Source organism: Chelmon rostratus, chromosome 7 (assembly GCF_017976325.1).
Source record: "Chelmon rostratus isolate fCheRos1 chromosome 7, fCheRos1.pri, whole genome shotgun sequence".
NCBI classification, from domain to species: Eukaryota; Metazoa; Chordata; class Actinopteri; order Chaetodontiformes; family Chaetodontidae; genus Chelmon; species Chelmon rostratus.
Window position 1 is genome coordinate 14,254,980 of NC_055664.1, and position 25,077 is coordinate 14,280,056.

The 25,077-nt window shown below is 42.5% G+C and overlaps 1 protein-coding gene across 1 annotated transcript in view; it reads right to left on the reverse strand.

Annotated features, from left to right (window-relative positions):
- Positions 1-7,114: 7,114 nt before the first annotated feature.
- Positions 7,115-25,077, reverse strand: part of zgc:172282 (leucine-rich repeat and fibronectin type III domain-containing protein 1-like protein) — a 53,460-nt gene continuing 35,497 nt past the window's right edge. The window contains exon 7 of the mRNA XM_041940762.1: positions 7,115-7,847. Within this exon, the coding sequence (XP_041796696.1) occupies positions 7,115-7,847 (733 nt within the window). The remainder of the gene's footprint in view (positions 7,848-25,077) is intronic.

The following is a 25,077-nucleotide window of genomic DNA, read 5'->3' on the forward strand; positions in this document are numbered from 1 at the left end:
GTTCAGTGTCACAAGTTCAAGTTCAAATGTCATTTCTTCTCCTGACTTTTTGGTTACGCCAGACCTTGTCTCAGAGCCAAACAAATGAAAAGGACTCAGCTCACAATTCAGTAGGTTTCCACATGTTAATTATTGTTTTTAGGTTTAAAAGATGCAATGATGTGTCTGGCTTCACATGCAGCTGGAAGCATGGAGGTGCATTCACGACTAATGGAAAAAGTGAAAGAGGTGACATATCTACTGACTTACATCGCTTCTCACAGTAGGTTTCCATATGTCCCCTAGAAAGCTCCATCAAAACTCTTCACCTTTTAACCTCACAGATGTGTTTTTCATTTGTCATTGTTAGCAAGTGTAACTGCTGTATAGGCGGGAGATACAACAAATACCTGCATAAGCGAGTTGTGCTGACAGGGAAGAGCAAGTAAATGCGATGGGGACGGAGAGCGATGAAGCTGCTCTTGCCGTGGCGGTATATTGCCGCAGCTGTTATTTGTAATGTGCGCGTTGGCAGGAGAGCATTTCTTAAATGTATTTGTCAGGAGGAATATTTCTTAACCGCATTTATGTACAGCCAGTGCTTATTGTGTCAGTTTAAGAATGAGGCAGAGTCTTTTTAATGCCTCAGACTGTATTCATTCATCACAACCACTGCACATCTCCCCTGTCTTCTCCTCCATCATCCTCCCCTCCTCCCCCCTTTTCCTCCATCACCCTTTGTACCATGCAGATGGATGAAGGAGATGGGAGAGCAGAGAGGAGAAGGCGGTACAGGAAGACGATAACGCAGTGTGAGTGGTGAGGAGATGGATAGAAAGGATATAGGAAATGAAAAATAGCTACACAGACAAAGGTGTTATAAATTGAAAACAGACAGGGAAAGGAGAGGTATTACGGGATTAAAAATAAACAGTATAATGCAAACAGAGCGTTGGAGAAAAAAGGATGCGCCAGCAGAAATGAGACCGGGAGGGAGGCATCAGGAAGAATAGAAAGAATAGAAATAAGAAGGCAGATAAAAGAAATATAGAGCAAAGGGTGAAAAGAAAAGAAAAGAAAAGAGGGAAAGTTTCGAGGACAAATGAAAGAGACTGTGAATGTGAAAGGAAAAGAAAGGAAATTAATTACACGATCAGTTCACCCACAATAAAGAAAAAAGTCACTTCCTCTTGTGGTGTCGAGCCATGCAGCTGGTTTTCTAATGCAGGTGGATTTCATTTGCTCACATGGAGCAGCTTATGGCTCAGGAGTTAGCAGTTCGGTCCCCGACTCCCTCCTGTCAAAGAGTCCTTGGGCAGGACACTGAACTTTTAATTGCTCCCAGTGGACCGGTCAGCGCCTTGCAGCTCTGTTACGATCGGCGTGTGAGTGTGTGTGAATGAGAGGCGGATTGTCATTTGCAGTTTGCATTTAGAAATTCTTGTCCCTGAGATTCCTGCCATGACCCCAATAAGATAAAGTTGAATGGAAATGTGTGTGTCGCCCGTGGCATAGACGTCATTAAAAAAGTGTGGATATTGCTTGATGATCCTGAGAATGTTTAAACGATTTTCACAGGAATCACTTCCTTTAGAAGACAATGGATAAAACGTTCACTGTGTCAAAGTTGTCAGTGCTGCAACAATAATTCCCGTCATCAATTAATCATCAGATTACAAATGATCATATTTCCTCAGATTGAGATTGCTTTTTTATGTGACCAACAGTCCAAAACCCAACAATATTCAGTTTATTGTCTTACTATGAATCCTCACAGAGATGCAATAGACTGAAATAATTAAGTAGTTGTCAGAAAGTAAATGATTGGTCAATATGATCCTTCCACATGTTCAAAGATGCTTTGCTGTGTCATTATGCAACCCCAATTCCAAAAAATTGTGAGGAGGCTCAGTCGTTTACAAGCGAGAGTGGGGCAAAATTTTCATCCTGTTTCCTTGTTTTTCTCACATTCAGTATCTTTAATTATCTTGTTTTTTTATTTTAATTTTTGAAAATTGTTTTTTCTTATTGTGTTGAATTTGTATTATTGTCCTTGATGGTACATTTCAAGGGTAGTTTTTCTATGCTATGAGCACCACAGCTGAAATTCCATTTGGCTGCATTGTATTAGCACACAAAACCACCGGAGGTAAGTAACAGAAAGCGTCAGAAAGTGAGAAACGACCAGAACAGAAGGTCAAATGGTGAGGAGTAGTGACACAAGGTGAGAGAAAGGGGAAACTGTAGGAAGGCTACAGGAAAACAAATCCAGGGAGTGCTCAAGTTTTAAGTGCCAGTCATTACTCTTTGTGTGTAGTGTTGGCGCGCTCTCTTTGTGAGGCCAAGAGACCTTCAGATCTTAAAGTCCCTCCATTCGACACTATGAGGCCGCCTGACGTCTGCTGCTGGAGGCGTCCAAGAGACAGAACGAGAGAGAGTAGCGATGGAGAGAGAGAGAGAGGGAGAAGGAAGCACAGCGAGAGAGACATGAGAGAAACAATAAGAAACTGTGAAGAACGCAGACACAGATGCAGCAAAACAGTAGTAAAAAAAAAGGATTTGGGGGGAAGCAAAAACTGTCAGGACAGTCAGAAAGCTGGTAAAGAGGGAAAGAGAAGGGAATGTGACAGAGAGAGCTTGAGAAACACAGCGGGGAGGGGCAGAGAGAGGGAGAGATGAATTCAGAGAGACAGACGGCGGTGAAGAATGAGGCCGGGCGTACGGGATGACACTGGAAGGAGTGATGATAGATTAAAATACACAGAGGACAGACAGGCTACAGGGTCATGGCAGGGCTATGGGGAGAACACACACTTGCACTTCACACAAGGTCGCACACATCCGTCTGTTATCCTCCACTGTTTTCTATCTGGCCTAATCTTACGGGCTCAAGCACATACCAGCACACAAGTGCATGCACAGACCTGCAGGGATTTGACAGCTGACCCCGCTCTTCCAAACACAACGTGGGGACGTTGCATTGACTTGCGCTAAAAATTAGCCGATTCTTAACCCTTTCAAATGAATGCTTTACCTGGAGGGATCCCCACAATGTGACTGCGTAAGGAGATTTCTCTCCTCCCAACGCGATTAATACATTACACACACTCATACCCAATGTTTGGTTGGCTGTTCTTGAACTAATAGCACTTTGCTTGACATAATCTCAATATGTTTGTGTCAAGCATATAATTAGTGCTAATCCTGGTGGAAAATTCCCCACTTAATATTCAGGTTAAAGAGCTCCTTCTGAATCTGAATCCACATGCAGCATCCTGTCGCGAACTAGATCACAAGCTCCAAGGCGACACGATGAGGCACAAAGTGTTCTCTGCTGCCTATTTGTTTATTGATTGAGTTATTTTTAATTAGAGAACGGGCTCAGATTTTTTCAGTGATACTTAGTGATACCGTATGTACAAGTTATTGGCTTGCTGTGTTCATGCCGGATTCCCTCTTAGCGCGTAAAGCACAAACACCACAGACCTCCTCCTGTGCAAAAACAATGCATTAGAAAGTTCAGCAGAACATCCAGTTATTGTCTTTTTGGTAGGATATTTCTCTTTGTGTGCTTCTGTGGACAGTGTGTCCTTGCTGAGCAATGGCAGGGGATGCACTAGAAATATAAAGACATAATTTTGTACCAAAGGGAGTGTAACTCTGAAAGATCCGCACTTGATTCACCAAATGTAGACTGCTGAAAATTCATGTTAACTTCAGTAAGAGAGAAATGTGGATTTTGTGCACTGCTCTCGTAGATGATCACTTTAGCAAAAGTAGGAGTAATTACAGACATCAATAACTATTTCACTTTAAGTCTCTACTACTAAAAGTTGAAAATATAGACTTATATGGGACAAAATTCCAATTTCTTATCATGTACCTTTAAGGAAATGTTTTCCCTAAAAAAAAAGAAAAATCCAAGAGCAAGTTTTTGAAATAATATTTAACAATGGGATTCAAAGTAAAAACAATATATGTATTGTTCCAATGGGAACACAACAGCCTATGAAAAGCAAACAAACAAAAGGAAAATGATCACCCACAATGTGCCTATTTTTTCATGTTGGGTCACACTTTTGACAACCGTGGGCCTTTAATGGGGCCTCTTTGTGTATCTGTCAGTTGCTCTGTTCCTCAGGCGCTCTGACTCACTGCGGCTCCCTCTCTGATCAGATCAATGTTGTCTCTCTCTGCAATGCACCAACCAGTGAAACACATCACAGGCACAGCTACACCCTGAGAAACCCCAACAGCCTTTGTGCAAACACATGAGTATTATCCCTCATTGCAGGTTGCCCTCAAAGTGCCAACGATCCTGGAATCAAAGCGAGGAAACAAAGAACACAAAGGCCAGCCGTAACTTTTTCCTCCCAGGGTAAAGTGTCAAAACAAAAACTCTAATAATTGTCTTGTTTGTCTCTCTGGTTGCAGTCTGCGACGCTCTTTGGAAGCTCCTCTGACTGACACGCTTCATTCATCGAAGGGTGGAATGAGGTTAGAGCTGTTAATTAGGCCCATTGGGGAGAAGTCGGAGTTTTTGCGTATGGTGGCATTACAACGCTACAACAAAATAAAAGTTCTCCATCCCAGTTTGCATAGTTCTAGCCTGTTGCAGCCCTAATGAGCACCCATTAACTCCTCCCCTTGGTCATCAACCTCTCAGAACACTACATGTGCACAAACTACTCATTCACAGGTGAGACAAACTGCCAGAACAGCTCGTTTCCCTATGCCTTAACAACCAGGCTAGGCTGTTAGCACGCCACTTGACGGCTTCGAAAATCTGTACAGCTCTTCTTTTGTGCCGTAATTATAGTCTGTGATGTGAGCAAACGTCCAGCGTGTTGAATTGTGTTATAAATGTCAGAGTGACTGCCGATCCGGCATAGTTTCTGAAGGTGAAAACTTCCCCTGAACTCGCCGGCTAAGCCGCTGCGCTCCGCACAGATCTCCTGTCTCCAGCCTCCTATCAACGTGAGGCTCAATGACACCTCATTTCAACCCATTCAGAGAGGCCAATTGAATGACATATCAGCTGCTGATAAAGTATTTCGACTCAGCTGTTTAAGCCACTCATGTGAAATGGTGTCTCCATTTATTCGTTCTAATGAAATCCCAATTTCCTGAGTGGATTAGTGTTAAAGGGGAAGTACACTGGAGTGGGCTTAGTACATGGAAAATCTACCCGAAAAGAAAAATTCACATGCTCTTGTGGATTCTTGCTATTATAGCACCATTGAGCATTTTGAGCAGTCTTTGTGAGCATGTGCAAGTCACTTCACCAGCTTGAATCGAGAGAACCGGGGCCTGATTACATAAAATGCAGGTTTAATCTAATAGCCTTTGCTGGCAATGACTGAGTTACATAAAAGCAATTTCCCATCACATTCTTGCATATTAAGGAAAAAAAGTATATCATAATATTATAATCATGTAGCATTGTGCTGTCACAGTCATGCATTTTGCACTGCTTGAATAGCACTGAATGCACAATGAAAATCTTAAATAAATTATTACAATTTCCGTGGAGAAAAATCTCTCTACACTGTATATCACTCACTGTTTCTTGCCAGCGGTCTTCCAGCTTTCTGACAGCTCGTATTCTCTGTCAACAAGCCAGCGGCCACGGCCACAGAGACGACAAATACTTTATTCAAGCTGGCACAAGAGGTTGATCCATGAGCAGACAAGAGAGCCAAGAGATCAAGAGACGCTGAATTGGAGCCTGAAGCTCGAGTAGGACTAATAGTTCTGAAGCTGGAAATTAACCAATTTCAGTGCAGCAAATTGGGTTGTGACTGTGTTTAATTTTAGCAGTCATTTACACTCACTGGAACGGCTTCAGAGATGGGTTTTTGGTAGCAGCGCAGATTTTCTCATTTCTAGATGTCAGAGAATCAATCTTTCTTCAGAAATCTCAGCCACACTGGCCAAGGCCGTCCGATCTTCTTTTGTGTATACTTTCTTTTCTAACGAATCACTAAACCCTTTTCTGAGATATTTTATTGATATTTTTCGTACTTTCTTTTCCTCTTTTTTGCTGGGTTTTTTAGTATTTGTTATTATTGTGCAGAACTTTGTAAAGTAAACTTTGTATAAACTTTACTTACAGAGCCTGGCTTTTGCTGCCTATTTACTGGTAGTGCTAATTTTACCCTCCACTACCACTGCCTGGCCTTATACTGCAGTGTATACATTAATAATAGTTGTAGTGGCATTATTTGTCTTGTGCATTATGTATTGAATATTCCTTTTGAATCATAAGTCTTCTTTGTTACCTCCAGAGGGGATCATTTACGGTCCAGCTGAATCTGAAGTTACTTGGATTTATGAGCACCCAAGGGACAATAATCTGAACTGTGTCTATATAACATTCATACATACACAGTGTACTAAAAGGGACTGTACAGTTTACAGTGGTGTCTGAATGTGTTGTTCTTAACTTAGTTCTGTTTATGTATTTTTATAGGGAAAAAGACATAAAAGTGGAATATTCCAGTCAAATGACTGGGAAAATTGTGGAACGCTCCAAAAACACTTGCTTAGAACATTCCACAGGTAAACAGGTTGACTGGTAGCAGGTGATAGTATAATGATTGGGTATGAAAGAAGCATCCTCAAGCAAGGATGGAGCGAGGTTCAGCACTTTGTGAACACATGATTGTATAAAGGATGTTACTACATGGGCTCACGGACACTTTGTAAAACTGTGAACACAGTTTGTATGCAAATGCTTGCATTCTGTTTGTATTTACGTTTTACACAGAGAGACAAGTTTTTTTTGGAATCAGGGTTGTTGGTTAATGCCTCTACACTGCAGGGAGGTTAATTAAAAAATGAGAGAAGCTACGACCTGATTTGTCAGCGGTCATAGAGAATAGAGTTAACTACACCAGAGTTGCTGCTTCAGCTCAGCAGACCCTCTGCCTCTCTCACTATCCTCCCAGTGCACGAGGATTGTATCTCTCTTATTCATTCTCTCGTTCACACTCACTCAGTTTCTCACTATTCCACTCCATTATTGTCTTGCTCAATTTCACACCCTCAATTGCACATTGTCTATTTCTCATCCTGCGTCTCTTTCTGTTTGACTGTCTGTTTCTCCCCCACACTCTTTCTCTGTCAACTTCTTTTAGTCTTTCCTTCCACCTCTCTGAAATGCTTGCTCCTTGCTCTGCTGCTTGCCTCCTCTATGTATATCTCTTCCTCTACTACCTGCCAGTTCCTTGGGGGAGGTGGGCTCTTTGGCGACAGATGGCGGTCTGCTTTTCATCTCGATGGCGACCCTGGAGGAGAAGCGGGCCTTGGTGGGCGAGAGCAACTCCTCATTGGCCAAGAAGTCAGTCCTTGTCATTAGGCTCCGTCCACTGCCCTCCTCCTCGACCAATGCCACAGTGTCTCTCAGAGTGTTGCTAGGCGACATGGCCCTGGACGGCGCTAGCGCCTGGTCATCCTGACTGTCGGGCATTTTTGAGGCAGAGCGAGGGAGGACTTGGACCTGTCCGCCCCCTCCTTGTCCATTGCTCTGCGGTCTCGCCGCTGTTGTCGCAATGGCTGCTTTTCCATGGCCTGCCCCTTGGTTGCTGTAAACTTTGTATCGTATCATTAAGATGATAATAAAAACCAGCACAGAGGCAACGATAATCCCTCCGATGATGATGATCATAGTACCACCCAGGAAGTGGCTGTGCAGTGCTTGGCACTGGCTGAACTCCGTGTCTGTGGTGAATGACAGACAGCCCAAAGGACGTGTTGCTGTCAGTGAGGTGATGACATCATCAAACACGGCCAGGACACAAAGATCGTAGTTGCGTCCGGCGGCAAGGTCGCGAACCAGGAAGTCATTGCTGCTGGATGGAATCATCCTGCGAAAGAGAAACAAAATATGAAGATATTAGGAAATGTAATAACTTAAAACAATATAACAAGCGTCAGTCAGAACAAAGTTGTTTTTATGGGTTTGAATGTTTCCAAGACGGAAATAAAATGTGTTATTAATCTGAAACAACAAACAGTATTCAATCGCTACAGGTCAAATTCATTAATTCACTTTAATTGCTTCCATTTCCTACTGTCTTTGACTCTAGATAGTGTACAGTAGGTCATCTGAACATATCAAAGTGTGAAATTTGTTGACGGGCAAGCGTATAATTCAACCTATATTAGAGCTGCACAATTAATCGAAATTTAATCAAAATCGCGATTTTGGCCGCCACGATTATACAAAGCCAAAATCGCGATTTTTTTCCTTTTTTGTCATTTTCTGTATTATTTTATAAGTGGGCGCTCTTCTGACTGCAGCATAAAGAAAAACAGTATATTTGTCCACCAGCCACCAGGGGGCGGCCGTAGTCATAGAGCACGCCGCATCGCATTAGTAGCCACCAACAAGCAAGCTAAACTCAGCTCCTCTCCGCCTAGCGCGGTGCTATCATACCAGTCAAATTCAAGTGGTGAGAGCGAGAGGGATTGGTAGAGTGACCATTGTAGAGCCGATTTCTGAATCAGTGAAAATAAAGATGAGTTCTGGTGAAAATGACTGAACAGACAGTGGGAACAGAAGTTGATCAATCTTCCGGAGGTGAGGAGTCTGAGCTCGTTCCTCGAAAGGGCTACACATCTGTTGTATGGAGCTATTTCGGATTCAGAAAAGGTGATGTCGAACAAAAGCAGGTGTTGTGTAAAGACTGTGGGCGAATTGTGTCCGCTCCGCAGGGGAACACAACTAATCTGTATAACCACTTAAAGAAGAATCATTTGGGAAAATACGACGAGTGTATGAAAAGAAAAGTCCCCAAACCCCCGCATATCCGTCCCAAACACCCAGCGCAGACAACCATAAATGCTACACTTAATCTTGCAACACCATATGCATCAACATCAAGAAGACACCAAGAAATAACACAAGCAGTTGCCATTTATATAGCCAAAGCCATGGCTCCCATTAACACAGTTAACAACGAGGCATTCAAAGAGATGATCAAAACGCTGGACAAAAGATACGAGATGCCATCCAGAAACTACTTCTCAAAGGTGGCATTGCCAGCGCTGTATAAACAATGCCGGGAGGAAATCCGAAAAGAAATAGCAGATCTCCCGTTCTATGCGACCACGACCGATCTATGGTCAAGTAGGACCATGGAGCCGTACATGTCCCTGACGATCCATTACATTGACGAGGATTTTGAAATTAAAACTCGCTGCCTGCAGACGTCATTTTTTCCGGAGGATCATACGGGAGAAGCTATTGCTCAAGGCTTGGTAGAAGCAAAAAAAAAACTTTTGCATAATCGTGATTATAATCGAAATCGTGATTTTGATCCAAATAATCGTGATTGTCATTTTTTCCATAATCGTGCAGCCCTAACCTATATGGAGAAAGAACTGTTCAATAATAAATGACGTGAGGGACTGGATGTTTACTTTGGTTAAAATGGAGCTTTTTTCTTTCACAGAAATCATATTTTCTGTATAATTAGGACCAAATAAACAATAACAAAAAAAAACATGTGCATTATATTAGCTTAATCAGACACAGGAAAGGACCGTTCTAACACAAGTTACCTTAAGTGAGATGCATACACACACATTTAAGACCACTTATACTTATAAGTGTAACATGGGCAGCCACATTTCAGTTAAAAAGGATGGTGGTTACTTTAAATGATTGGTTCAACTTAATTTCAAATAAACAAATATAAAAAGAGGGATGTCAGGTCATGAGATGCCACCAGAGAAAATGTTAAAACGGGCCCTTTCACCACTTGGACAGCTCAGTTTAATGGACTAGACAGGAAGGCAGCACCTTTCACTTTCCACATCATTACGTCTGAAACTTCTGATGCCTGCAAACTCTTCTTTGACAAATTACCTTCTCAACACTGATTGTCTGCAGCGCTCTTTCCCTTTTTGCTCCTCACCGTCATCTTTCTTCAGAGGTGCTTTAAAAGGACAAAAGGTTTCAGTTCTGTTTCACCTCAGACCTGACCTGCACTTACGCCTGCACCTGTTCAGTTCACTGGTGTTGCACCGCAGCAAGGTGGGAACTTCAGCAACCACAGGACGTCTTAATTGTGTTGAAGTGGGAGACAAATAAATTACACTATGGTCATTATGTTGCCTGCCAAATTATTCCACAATATCTCACAACAATGCTCTCAATGACTTTGCACTGTGGGGCCGCTTAGAAGCCAGACTGATTAACAACTGGCACGGAGCCGAATCAGAGAGCCAAAATACCAACCCGCTTTGTCCAACTCTGTCTGTCCATCCACGGCTACACTGTACCAGCGAAACAAGCAAAGCCCTAAATTACTTACGACTACATTTGCTCGTATTGCTCCCTCGTATGCTGTTGTGCACTGTTCTGCGAGAGCTGCAGCGGTGACACATGCGCTATCATAGATTTCCACGCCGGTGTTGCTTGTGGCACGACAGCCACCTCATCGCTCTTATTTCCCAACAGAGTTCGAATTCATAAGCCTGCGATCTGACAGACGCTCACACAGATCCGTCCCCCACAGCTGCAGAAATCGTCACTCCCTGATTAAACACAGCTGTGATTCCTACCATTGTCGACTTCTATCTCAGTCTTTCCGCCGGTAAACACTGTACCTCCACTTTTTCCTTGTCAGTATACTTTCCTGGGGGAAATCCAGGGGAAAATATCATTCAGGTAAACAGGAGACGATGCTTCTTCTGTGCTTACCTTACCTTTGCTGTCTCTTTCTCTCTCCTTGTCTCCCTGCTCTCTCTAGGGGTCCTCAGTATAACTAGTGGAATTGCCAAACACCCTTATGTCACTGCAACGTTTTATCTAAATCATATTTCTATTCTGCTTCATTCACATTTTCCCCAATGCACTCAAGTCTTTCTGCCCATCCCTTCCCCTATAAATATATTTCCACCTCTGCACAGAGACAGACAGGCTTTGCAGTGTAGTCCGAGTGAAATAGAATTGATGGGAGGATTGTGTGTGTGTGTGTGTGTGTGTGAGAGAGAGAGAGAGAGAGAGCCAGTGGGCAGCAGGGTCTAGTCTCAGTGCCAAGCTCATCGATGGCATTGAACCTTCACCAGGAAGTATATCTTGGCAGATAGCTCTCTGTGTGTGTCTCTCTCTCTGTGTGTGTGTGTGTGTGTGTGTGTGTGACCTTGTGTGGTTGTGAAGTCTGGTGTGAAAGGATCCCTGGACTGAGTTGTTAATAAGAATCGAACCAGGGAACTTTAACAGCCCTGATGTCTTGCCGAAGGGAACCAGCATGATTTGAGAGCGGAGCTGGACTGGGGTTCCCGTAAGCAATTTCAAAAGGGGGTATTGAAAGAAAAAAGTCCTAGAAAACAGCACCACCTCTGCCTTATTAAACTTCAAAAAAACTACAGACTGGAAGGTCTCCTAACTCTGTTTGAACAAAATGATACCATGGTTGTTTGTCTGTCTTCTCATCTTTGCAGTGTGACAAACTAAATCATAGTTTATTAGAGGAGAAACTTCAGGGAAATCAGTAGGAGATCCGGGCTTGCACTGTCCTTCGGTGAAACCCTCAAAGCACATGTGGGCTTCTAATTCTGATATTCACAGCCTGACGCACCGCTTTCCATTTTAACAAGCAATTTATCGCTGAAACTTGCACCGTCTTTTTGCCGTTAGTGAAAACACGAGCCGTGATTCTCATGACGCAGAGTGACGTGTGTAAAAGTGTCCAGAGGAGCAAAATAATGTGACTCAAAACATGTTGTATAAAAGTCGTGACTGATGATAATGAAATTGTCATGGTGACGGAGGGAGTAATTTTCAACACTGGTCATCACTTTTCACAGTATGCATACAGTCGTTGTTAGTCATTAAAGATAAATAACACAGATCTTCTCTTTAAGTAAATTTTAATGTACATGTTTTTGTGCGAGCACTAATGATGGAATTCCACTGTCATTGCTTCAAAAAGTTAAAGTCCCCCACAGAGGATTGTGTGAGTTATTATGTTGCCAGTATATAACAACAGAGAAGAAGCAATATTCTTAGCCAGTCCTTGACATTTTCCACTTTGCTGTGATTTGCTGTCAGTCGGTTTCATTTCAGTGAGCCCTTTGTCACGTTGATTTGATTAGTTTTATTCTGTTTCATAATGACTGGGCTACGCTGAACAAAATATGACAGCTACATCCTTCTGTGGGTACACAAACACAATCAGCAATCGATTTGCAAATGAATTCAAATTCAAATTAACCTCCCCCCCATCTGAACAGCTGGTCGCTCTAGTGTGGTCAGAGCAACCTGGAGCTGAACACGAACAAAACTGCGGAGATTACAGTGGAATTCAGGAGAACCCCCCCCTCAACTCTGCCTCCGACCAACATGGAAACCTTAAGGTTTTTGGGATCCATTGAACAGCGGCGTCCAACATCATCAAAATCTATTGCTGTCTGGTTTGGATCAGCCACCAGACGAGACCCTGACAGACTACAGTGGACAGTCAGGGCTGAAGAGAAAATCACGAGTGCAAATCTGCCCTCCATTACATACTTGGCGATAAAGCAGATTCTGACACAAACCACAATAACAAAGTGTTAAATGCACGAAGAATAAATGATAAAGCAAGAATTTGAGTGAAGCCATGAATAGTGAGATGCATTTACAACGTGAGGATTTTCTGACCCTTCACCTCTTCACTTTGCTCACAAGAGGACTACCTACTCGTGGCATGAATCTGGAAGCGCCACACACTCCTGGACGTAATCAATGCACCTGTCAGGTCATAAATATCAATTATGTTGTGACTGAAGTGGCTCAAATCCAAGCTAATCCAGCCAAATTGGGAGAGACTGAATCAGTGAACCCCTTCACGCTACCCAACCATCAGCATCACCCCAAATACATTTCCTCAAGAAAAGAAAATCTCCTGGTTCCCCCACCTGCTGATGTTTTTCTTTTTTCACCCAGCTTTACCTCAAAAAGGGGTCAGCTGCACAACAACCTCGGAGCAATGAAGGACGTGGCGTCTTGCTCAGGGACACCTCAGCAGTTTTTTTAAATTTTATGTAGCTCCCCGCGCTGTTGCCAGACACACAAAAAATTATCGCAGCAACTTCAATTATATCTAATGACATCAGCATGTGGCTTTTAATTTGCTCACTGGCTAGCATCTGTTTATGTTTCGTACATCGACAGTTATGCAGATGCGCGTGGACTGATGTCACATTTCCAGCCGATCAATAATTAGCTGTGGCTGCAAGTTTGTACACTTGTGTGTCATGACTTAAAAAAGGGGGCCAGGACTGCTGGGCAAAGCAGAAATGGTTCAGCGAGCCCATTTGACACCGCAATCACACTGGATGATTTATTCAGTTAATGGGTTCAACCACGGACACACACACACTGACACTCACACACACACACACACGCACACTCAGTTAAACAGCCTAATGGATTCCTTCCCTCCACAGTCCAGACACACAAAGACACACAGGAGACTGAGCAAACTCTGTGCAATGCAACTCTGCCGCTGTCTCACACAACACACGAACAGATTAACAGTCAGTTATGTTTTGTCACCCCTCGGTTTATCCTCACACCAACTGGCACACATGCAAACACACACACACACACACACACACACACACACACACATGCACAGGAACTTCTGACCGCACACAGTTAAAAGACCGCAAAACTCGTTCAAATGCACAAACAAACAAACTGTCTCACTGTTTGAACTGAACAGATTAGCACCCACCATGTGATCTGACTCTATGTAAACATGCATTGAAGTACTGCAAGCATGACAATAGCTTGATTAATGTGTTTAAATTATTGCATAAGACGACAGCTCCATTATTTCCTATGATGAGAGCAATAACAGCAAACACCGCTCAGATTTTACACCTTGCTGCTGCAGTATTGTGCAAACTATTTAAACTTTAACACCATTGGCTGCTGACCTTTTAAAAACTGTATGTCTAATCACACTACGCTCACAAAGATGCTTCAATGTATCAGGTTTTAATCAGGTTTTACAGTAACGGCCATAAAGCTGCACTGTTTCATCATGTTCATGATTGTAGAATTGGTAGGTTGTAGAATATTATAAAATAACATGGTGCCAAACCAGTCCACAGATGCACTGAAGCCCAAATAATGAACAGACCCTACTCATAAAACGTTATTTGTTGTAAAATATAATGCAAGTTTTTGTATATGCGAAATAAAAGCTGTGTTGCACCGCATGTGGATATCCATTTATGTAGCAGTAGAAAGGTGAGGCAGAAGTTGTGCAAGAGCATTGCAATACTGTATGAAATATGCATTGCAAATGACTGAGTAATACCCTAAAATTGCAGGTGCACACTGGATACACACATACACACCAGTATGATGTGACTAGAGGCTGCAGATGCAAAATGCAACTGTGCTGTTGCCTCAGGACAGCTATAGGAATTCAATAAAATGAAAGGAGAAACCTAAGCTGCTGTGGATATCGGTAAGAGCAACCTCTTGAAATAGCACAGTGCACACCACCTTCATTAAACATGATGAGCTGGTAGAAATGTGCCCATAATTCAATACTTCCACTTAATGTGTGTAAATGCCATAACAGCTGTTCCAAAAAAATTTGATTACAAGCAGAGTGGGTTACGTATCCTTTGCTGTGATTGGGCTTGAGCTTTACACTTGTTTATATTGTTTATAACAGTGTTTGTATCAATTCTTAACTGAACTGTAATATTACGGTGTTTAAATGGACTCCTCCTTACTGATCACATCACTTGAACGTTTTTGCTGGCGATGTAAAAAAAATGGTTATTAGGAAATTAGAAACCATCTTTGTCATGTTTTAACATGTAACTCTGGTCATGTGTTTTCATTAATCTTCAGTTCCAACCTCTAGTTCTTATTTTCAATTCAACCCAACTTCCAGCACCCTAACTTCCATAGACTTACAATTACTTTAAGATTGCTGCCATTTCCTAAGTCGTCTTTTCTCCCTCTCACAGTTTACTCTTTGGCCTCCAGTGTTAATAATGCCTGTTAATACAAATTGCACCCCCAATCTCAACAGACTATTTTTAACTTCTACAAAGAGCCCAAAGAGGTTTCACAGAGGCCAGTTGGAGCTGGAGAACAAGGCATCCTCCCCCAGCGCTGTGACAGAGAGCAATCCGTCACAGCGCGTGTCACCCTGAATACCGAGCAGCTATGATAATGTCGCCATCTCTGCGTGCTTTTCAGGTGTGATTTGGTTCAGAGAAACCTGTTTGGAGCCCTCATTCTCCAGTCAATATGTTTTGAAACCATCAGGCCTATTTTCTCATGTATCTCTACATTTTAACAGGATTTATATTGACACCCCCCCTTCATCAGCTCTCCTTTCTTGGCTTTTCATCTCAGACTGCTTTCAACATCACTCAATCGAAGACTGGTAATTACCGTCTGACTGTCATTTCCCCAGGTTATTCCTGGCCCGTGTGCCTCAAAGCACAACTTAACTGCGCAATTCACCATCTAACTGCTTGATAACTGCAATGGAAAATCCCGGAGAGAATAGAACAGGATTTCCATGCGTTCTTCCACAACTTTAAATCTGCCAAACCACAATTTTCCCAGAGTAGGAACAAAAAAATAAATAAATAAACAGCTCATAGATAGATAGCATAGTTTGGTAATGCGTATCAGAAAGAGGCGGCTTAACAGGGTTGTTAAGGAGGAGTCCGTGATTGTAGCCAGACAGGTGCCACAAGAGATCGTTCAAAGCCACTGCAGGAAGAGGGCACAGGGTGTAATCAAGGGCACAACCCACTCAAGTCATGACTTATTCACACTGCTACCATTAGGGCTGCGTTAGCGAAGCATCAAAACAGGCATTACTCGACTCAGAGACAGTTTCATCCACAGGCATTAGACTGTTTAACAGGAACCTACCGGTGCCCATGAACGAGCTGCTGTAGGTTATGGGCTGTTTTAACTTATACAGCTGCTCTTAAATTTAGCATTTTGTATTATTCATGCATTTACTATCTCAGTCTTATTGTTTTTTATTGAATTCAGGTGATGTACGCGGGTGAGTTTGTGTCTATGTGCATGTGTGACTCTGTGTGTGTGTGTTTGCATGTGTTCTCAAGTGAATCCATTTTTTTGTTTTCTTCTGTGCAGTGCAGGGAGGAAGCCTTTGCACAGGTTTTGTCATTGCGGTGGAGCGCGCTGCTTTGACTGCGTTTTGCGATTAAAATAAACTTGAGCGTCTGTGTTCTCTAAACAGTGCAAGTGCCTCTAAAATAAGTAGAAATCAACAAATCGGGTTTCTCACCAACAGAGTGAAGGAAAAACGTGGCAAGGAAGTTTAAAAAAAACAGCAGCAATCTAAGATTTTCAGTCGGCACTATTTGCTTTCTGTATTTAGAGATGACATGTGTGTTCGCATGTTGAGATGCTTGACTGTTTTCTGGCTAGCATAAAACACACATAATGTAGATTAAGCGGATGGAGTCCCACTTTGAACACACAGAGGAGGCTCAAACGTTAAAGTAACGAGTCTTTGTGAGTGTGTGTTTCAAAGTGATGCAAAATAGAAAAGTTGGACTTCTACAAACTAAATTGTTCTTAGCTAATGCTTTAAACTACGCATTTCTATAAATTATGCACAATATTAAGACAGTACCACACATGTAGACTTGCATACTACGTGACAGCCTTTACCGCATGGCTAAATGTTGAAGGAAATGCAGATGTGCTTTAACATGCAGGCTTCAAACAACTTTTCACTGCAGTGACTGTACAGTGAAATCACCCACATACTCTTTTTAAAATGAACCAATTGGCATCACAACCTAATGTCACTTCTTCTAATACAAAAGAAGAAGAAACCACAGTCCTTACCTTTTGCCCAAGGTTGGATTTCCTGCTAAAAACGCAGTAAAACCCGGTAAAAATGTTTGTATACATTAAAAATCTTCCTTCAGAAACCTATGGCTGATGCTCTGTATTTTTGTTTTTATATTATTCCACAGTCTGTGGCTGCAGGCACAGAAACAACTTTGGCCGGGCAGATAGCACATTATCTAAAAGAAAGCTGTGTGCATAAGGAAACCGTTGGAGGTGTCACAGTGTTTTGCTTTAAACCTGTCAGATGTGATTTGAGCAAAGAAAATGCAGTTTAGCCTCGCCTATCACACCATCGTATTATGGGGATGAAATAGAATTGTACACACACACACACACACACTGCATTTGGTATTCAAACCACAATGGCACAAGAGCTGCCACTGTGTCCGTATGGCGGAGGAGTAGTCAGTCTGAGGCTGACGGAGGCCAGCGTGTCTGTGGTCAGACGGCATTAATAGACACTAACAGACCTGGTATCAGCAGCTCTACTTTATTAGCATGTCACTATTGTCTTGTCTCAGGCGAGAACAGGAACAGGTTTGTTAGAGTTACACTTGTTGCAACACCGGACTTCACGAGGGGCTATTGTGTGTGTGTGTGTGTGTGTGTGTGTGTGTGTGTGTGTGTGTGTGTGTGTGTGTGTGTGTGTGTGTGTGTGTGTGTGTGTGTGTGTTCATGAGTGAATGTGTCCAGTCTGAGCGGTGCTGACATTTCCATGCCCACTGCGGACTCACGTGCACATCTGTGTCTGTGCATGAGCCTGACATTTCCATGCTGTCTGCACTCAGCTCTGTTGACTGACGGGAGGACGTTCTGTTTGTAAATACTGTCCATCAATCAGCCCTCGGGTGCTCAAAATGCACACACGCACGCACGCACGCATGCATGCGCGCACACACACACACACACACACACACACACACATACACATACACATGAGATGTCATGAAGTCACTTCCAGAGCCCCTGGTTCTGACTGTTGATCTAAGCAGAAAGTCAAGTGAATATTTATGATAATGTGCCCTGGCTGTTTTTAAATAATTTAATGTGCCAATTATTCCTCCAGTGCAGGCACTGCAGAACAGAGGAGGGCAAAGGGTTGACAGCAAAATCCCCGCAGCACACACGTCCTGTCCGTCCTGCTCGACACGCTGCAAGAAATGACACAAAACGTGTCACTGAATAGAACACGGATGGATGGATGCGCGGGCCCAAATTAAGCTTCAAATCATAAAATAGGATTTGTCAAACCTGCCAAAAAAAGTGACATTTTTAGTTGAAATCATTCATTGTTGGAAAAAAAGTGAACCTTTTAGGAAAAATTGCTTTCAGAGCTTGCCATTTCTTGCAGAATAGAGTAGCCATTAGGTATTCACAGGACCCAGGGGAGAAAATTTGATGTTACAAGCTTTAATTATGAAAATGAGTGCCACATAATTAATCATTCTGTGTGGACTTCCCCTGTGAGTTTGTGAGCTGAGGGCCCAGTCCTGTCGCCCCCTCTTAGGAGGTGAGCTGTCCTCCTTTGCCACCCCCTGGGGAACTGAGTCAGTCTTTCTAAGGTTCCACTGTAAGATTTTCACTCCGCCAGTGTTTCGACACGGCCCCTCTCTTTCTTTTCTCATCACAGCATCTCCGTCCCTGCAGCCGACATCCTTTCCTTTTGTAAGCCCCCGTCAGCCTTCTGCTGCTTAATTTCTCCCATCATCTCCAATTTCTCTGCCTCTCTATCTGTGTAATTTCCATTCATTTTCTCTCTCTCGTCCACATCCCGACAGATCAGGTTCCAGGATTGTGAGGCAACCTTGCGAGAACATTTGCACTTAAATCACTTTTATAGCAGATGAAGCTGGTGGTTAAATCATCAGATATTTTTCCTATTAGCAGTGACAAAAATCTAGGAGCCAGATGCATAAATGAATTACTACTAACTCAGCTTTTTAAGCAAAGCACCCACTGACGAGCAGAACAATTGAAATAACAATGTGTTATGTGCTGCTGTGCCATTAGCTTTATCAGACATTGCATAGAGACACTGCAATAGACTTCTGTATGTCTTCAAAATAAAAGCTCCCCTTACATTTGAGACTCTGTTAATGTGTATCTCTTAAAGCTGCAACCATTTTTCTTCTCCTGAAACATTTATCTTTAGAATGACCCAATCAAACACATTTAGAGAGTGCTTGTGATGTATACTTAATTTATAAGCCTATTACATCATTTATAATGTGGTTAATGGGTGAGGTCAAAACACCCCGATGAGGTACTTTAATATGACTTATCCAACATATAACTTAAATCATTTATGGAGTCACTGTTCCTGTCTAGAAGCAATGTTGTAAAGCATATAGTAGGAAAAGTAATTCACCCTGACACTGATGGATTTTTAATTGGACTTGATTAGTTACAGTAATGAATAAATGAAGCATAGATGAAGTTCAAGTGGTGCGTTGGGATGGACATCACGTCCTTTGTTTTTCATTGGTCGAGGAAAGCTGCGCGCTCTTGTCATCATTCTTCGTGCGGGGCTTTATAGCAGTGCAGCGTTTCCTGCTCCTCCCCAACCGCTGCCCTTACAGATGGCCAATTTCAACTAAGTACACCAAATTTTACTGTAAGTAGGTGATCAGCTCGGGGTCATTAAGCAACCTGTTAAGTTGGCAGCTTTTGAGGTGGTGTAATACAGGGGTGTACATTTTTTAACTATTCAGTTAGAGAATATTGAAAACACAGAGGCTACGCTCACATTCAGCGTCGCTCCGTGACCGGAAACGGACGTAGCTTTTTTTTCAGAATATCAGAACAGATCTTCATCTTCAGTGAACTTGTGTCGTGCATCTGCTGTGGTTACACTTCTGAGAGTTCGCTGAAGTGATGATCTATTGCTAACGCGCTGCCTCTCACTCCCGGAAGACCTCTTCACGGCCGCGTGCGTGATGCCAAAACATAGCAGAATAGTTTTTTTTCCTGTTCATTCTGCAGAGGCGCTGTGAAAAAACACTGACAATCGCAGGGAAAACCCTGATTTTCTGCCTTGTGGAAATTAGAGCACCCTAATGAAGTGTGTGAGTCCACCTCCTCTTATTTTGCCACAAAAAACTGCTTGTTCGTTCACACCATACAAGATGAAAACTAAACCAAGTCCAACACCGCTCCAAACAGGAAGAATGATTGCTTGGTAATTGTAAAAGTAAACATACAACATTATATCCTTGGAAAAATACACCAGAAATATCAACTATTCTTGCTTGTTTTTTGACTACAAAATATTAATCGACAGGCATTAACTTGAGAGGGTCCTGTCAGCTGTCACAGTGGCTGCATCCTGCGTGTGACACCCAGTGTGCCGTCAAGTTGGTAGTTATCTTGGAAGGTAGGACTTTTCTTTTGTTTTCTATGTTTTGGGCTGGAAAAAAGAGGCTGTAGAGAGACATCTAAATGCGTGCTGTCATGCTGGTTCTGAAGTGCACTGCTCTGAAAAGAAAGCGCTGTAGAAGACAACAAGCGCCTCATAGCCTTCCTGTGCAAGACTGTTGTGTTTCTAAAGGTGTGCTTTCAGGAGTTAGTCGTATTTGAGAATCATTTTCTTGGACAGAGGAGAAAAACAAGATTCCTAAAGCTACCCAGCACCTACACAGCTCGGCCACTCAGCGGCACTTCATTCGCTTGCCGTCCTCCGGCCTCTCGGCTGGCCCGATGTGTGCTAATGTCTCTGTCTGAGGCATTTCAAACATAAAATGTATTTGCAGCAGGTGACCTCTGCCTACGTAGATTCATCTTCTTTTTGCTATCCTCCATGCGGCCACGCCATTAAAAAGGAGTGACACTGCTCTTTGTTGCTTTTCATCTGTTTTTCACAGTATAAGCATTTGCCCCCTCCTCCTTCCTCCCGGCTCGCCCCTTCTATCACACGTCTATACTATTCTCCTTAACCTCCTGCGGCTTCTGCTTTTCCTCCCTCTGTCCTCTGTCCTACATGGACAAAGCGGCGAGTTAATACTTCAGCATGTTTTTACAAGGCCATCAATCTCTTAAATGAATGTTCCGCCCTGGATTGCTATTGAGGAAACAGAACTTTTACAAGGACATAGACAACCAGAGAAAGAGCTGGCCTCCAGGATGAATGTTGTCTTGCTTTCATTCGTTTTTTTATTTTTTTTATTTTTTTTGTGCTACTCTTGTTGTTTTTGAGAAATCCAGGGAGTGCGTTGTAAGTGCTGTTTAAGTGTGAATAGTAGAGGAAAGAATGTTTTTAATCCAAAGCAGCACAGAGATCATATGATGCATTGCAGGGGCCAAAAGAACGAACCAGAGAGCTGGATTTCATTACACTGCAGCCATAATTGAAGAGGCTGCACTGATGAGTGGGAACTCCAGCTGTCCCCTGCACTGAACCTATAGAGTGCCCGCCAATATAGAGCTGGATCAATTATGAAAAGCAGAGGATGATGAAAGCCAAAAGTCCAAATTATAGATCCTTACAGTGGAAGAGGCTTGCCTATTTGTTTTGCACTCCACATGCCCTTTTTAAATCAATTTAGCATTTTCTTTATGTTTTTAGAAGAGGAGTAGTATTGATTAAGTCAGGGTTGATGGAAAGTAACACAAAATTATGAACAGAATCCTCCTTCTGCGAATGACTTTGTGTCAAACGTGGAGTTCACATTATGGAGTGTTGCATCTTATGGATTAATTATAGAAACTGAGTTTTAAGATTAAATTAATAACATGTATGATATTTATTTTAAATCAAAAACAAATTCATTATATAAGTACTTGAAAATATATAAATTCTGGTAGATGTTTGTAAATTAGAACTTTCCTGGGGAATCTCAAAATGTTCTATTACAGACAGAACAGAAAAATGACAATGTTGACCACACAGTTACTGTATGGATGAAGGAAAATATGGCAAGATCAATTCTGAACATGCAGTATTTGACACACACTCGCTCACACGTCAGGAACAGCAAGCAAACAACGCTATGATTTGCTGATTCCCCATTTGAACGACAAGCAAAAACCAGACAGCCGATCACAAGTCTCAGGAGCTGAGAGCCAATCAGAGTCCACTGCTGACTTCAGCACTGTAATTGTGACAGAAAGACAGCTGTGACACCCGCTCACTAACAAGGACAGTAAGAAAACAGCTAGCTAACAAGTGGAAGCTAATGGGGTTGTGTGCAGGAGGTAGTGAAGAATACCACCAGCACACTCACTCTGGATGGAAATATATTGTTTCGACGTTTCCTTTTTCCAAATTGAACCTCTCGTCCTCAATATACTCTTCCATCTCTTTTCTAAACACACTCATAGCCCACCTGTTCCTTTTCCTCTGATCACATTCTCATCATAAACATAAAACTGGGACATTGTTTGCAATCCTAGGTTTATCAATCCACGCAATAACCACCTCCAGATATAAGAAAAAGCAATACAAATATCTCAGAATTGTGATGAATTACGTTTACAACTTCATTTTTCTGACTTTGTCTCATAGTGACACAGTTTGTAGAGAGGCTTTTGGAGCCATGTGATGCTCTCTCAAGGAAACTCACAAGAAAGAGTTTAGAAAACTAGTATGTCCCCGTTTCACCTGCCTCTGAACACCTGCAGCAGCAGCAATAAGGATGATACTGACCTTGTTCCAGCGTGCCCCATTTTCCTATATGTTCTGCAGCAGTTGAGCTTAATATAGATTTTGACATCACAACAGTGTTAGTCCTTGTTTAATTATAGTGGGGCTGTGGATTTAACACCAATCACACACACACACACACACACCTCAAACACTATGTCCTTAATTATTGTGTATTGTATTGTGTAGAATCACCTAGTTTGCTTGCTAGCACATGCTTAGTGTGCAAAGCAGGACTTTTCCCTCACATAAATACCAGAAGTGTCTGTCGCCCTTGTAGGCTGGATTACAAGTGTACGCGCTGAAAACAAACTGCATTCTTTGTAATGACTAATTCCAAGAATAAGTCCAAATGTATGTAAGTGCATGACCCTACTTTTCACTTGGTTTATTACTTCAGTAAACCGTTTCCCAATGAGTTTATGATTTCCATTGCTAGTTTCAAGTCTTCTTCACTGCAGCATGATGTTCGTTTTGTAAATTATGCTCCCCTTTAGAGCAACATAGAGGATAAAGCAGGGTATGCTTTAGTGCGTGACTCTCTATCATGGTGTGCCCTCGGGTTCTGAGACAGATCCCGTCAGGAAAGAGGTGTAGCGATGCATGTTCTCACTAGCTCCACCCCATGTCCAACTATAGTCACTTCTGGCTCCAAAGAAACCAAGATGGCGACAGCCATAATGCCAAACTCAAGGCTTCAAAAAGGCGCCGGGGGGGCGACATGGTGGATTTACACTTGGCCGTCCTACAATCTCCTAATTCTTCATCCATTTGGTCCCATGTTCATGTACCCTGCAGGTTTCCACTTCTACCAACATGTCGTTTTTAACATTCCCTGTTATGTTTATTTCATTTGACTACTGTTTAGGGATGATGGCTTATCTCTTTAAACACAGAAACAGCCCCGTCATATCTGGGATACCAGTGCAGATGCAGTTGGGCTCTTTGATGCGAAAGGCTGCAGGGTGTAATCCCCTTTATTGCCCTTGATCAAACTCTTATGTTCACTGATTCTGTTTAATAGGCTTAGATGCTTTGTCCATGATACACAAGCTACAGTGACATCTTATCATGCATAGTTAATACTCAGATGAGAAGCAACAGAAAGAAGAGATGACGGCCTTGATGGGGTGCCATTTAAAAATGGCTACAATACATGGCTGATAATAATGTTGATTTGTTCCCCTCTCTTCATTTTTAAAGCCCATTAGAAGCAGGATTTATGAGAACTGTATGGTCACTTTTCCTTTGTGACTTAACACAAACACACAGAATACTAATTTATCTTATCTTTTCTGGAGAATAAGATGGTGTTTTTTTTTTTTGTGGCTGCCAAACGAGATGAAGCAGTTACAGCATGCTAGAGGCTTCCAAGATGTGTAGGGGAGTATGTGGTACTGCAGGCTTTGTGGGGAGACATTTGGTCTTTTTTCACAGTATGAAGCCAAGCTGAAGTCTGAGAGTTTCCAGTTCTGTGACATTATGATGGCATTTCCATTCACAAATGATGCTCTCCCGTGCTTAACAGACTGTGATTTCCTGTGTGCGATAGAGCATTTTGCTGCTGAATTTTGGACGGGATCAGAGTCCAGCTCTGGTTCCTTTTCAAAAAAGGGTCATAGGATGATCTGCCAGATGGATAGAGCAGAGATGGAGAGTTCAGCCACAATGCATCTATCTGTATTTACCAATCAGTTGATATTTTGACCTTTACCTATGATCAAGGACTTTGGGTGGCGACCAAAGGAATCCGATTACGGATTCCAGCAGCCAAAATGAGGTTTATCCGCATGCTGACTGGGTTTAGGAGCCAGGCGGTCCAGAGGGCCTCAGCGTTAAGCTCCTGCTCCTTTGCATTCAGACAAGCCAGAGGTTTGGTGCTTGGTAGGGATGCCAGCCACTCATGTGCGCCCCTTTGAATGTATACCAGCCACACATGACTGAGAGGACAGCCCAGGGCGTGCTGGAGAGGCATACTGGGGGTTGGAGTGGGGGGTTTCCAGCTGGCATGCAGGCTTACTGGGATTCCCTGAAAGGAGCAGTTGCTGTGGAGAAAGATATATACATTGCTGCTTGTCTTGTTGGCACCTCAAACAATAAGTGAAAAAAGGTGTGAAATAATGTAGCCTAAATGACATTGTACCTGATTAGCACATAGTTTCCTCTTAAAATAAAATCTGGCCACATACTGTAGTTCTCATAATGTATATCAATACATTCTGACTGACAATAGAGGAATTTCTTTTTATCTGAACACTGAATGGCTTCCATGACATAGACGCTGCTCACCAGCCTTTGAATCTGAATGAAATTGAAACTGAAAATTGAAAAAATTCCTGTTGCAGATGGGCATTAAACATGTTTTATGGTGGTATAAAGCACCTGGAGTTACACCAACATTCGACATGAACAGTGAGCGCGCTTGGTCCAAAAAAGTACAGCCAAGAAAAGCAGATTTCTATTTTTCATTATGTTCACTGGCTGAATGCTTCTAGGTAACTCTCCTGCCACAACTAAGGTGGCTGCCATGAAATTTTAACAACAGTGTCACAGCAGTAAGCAGTGCTCTTTGTTCAAAGAGCAT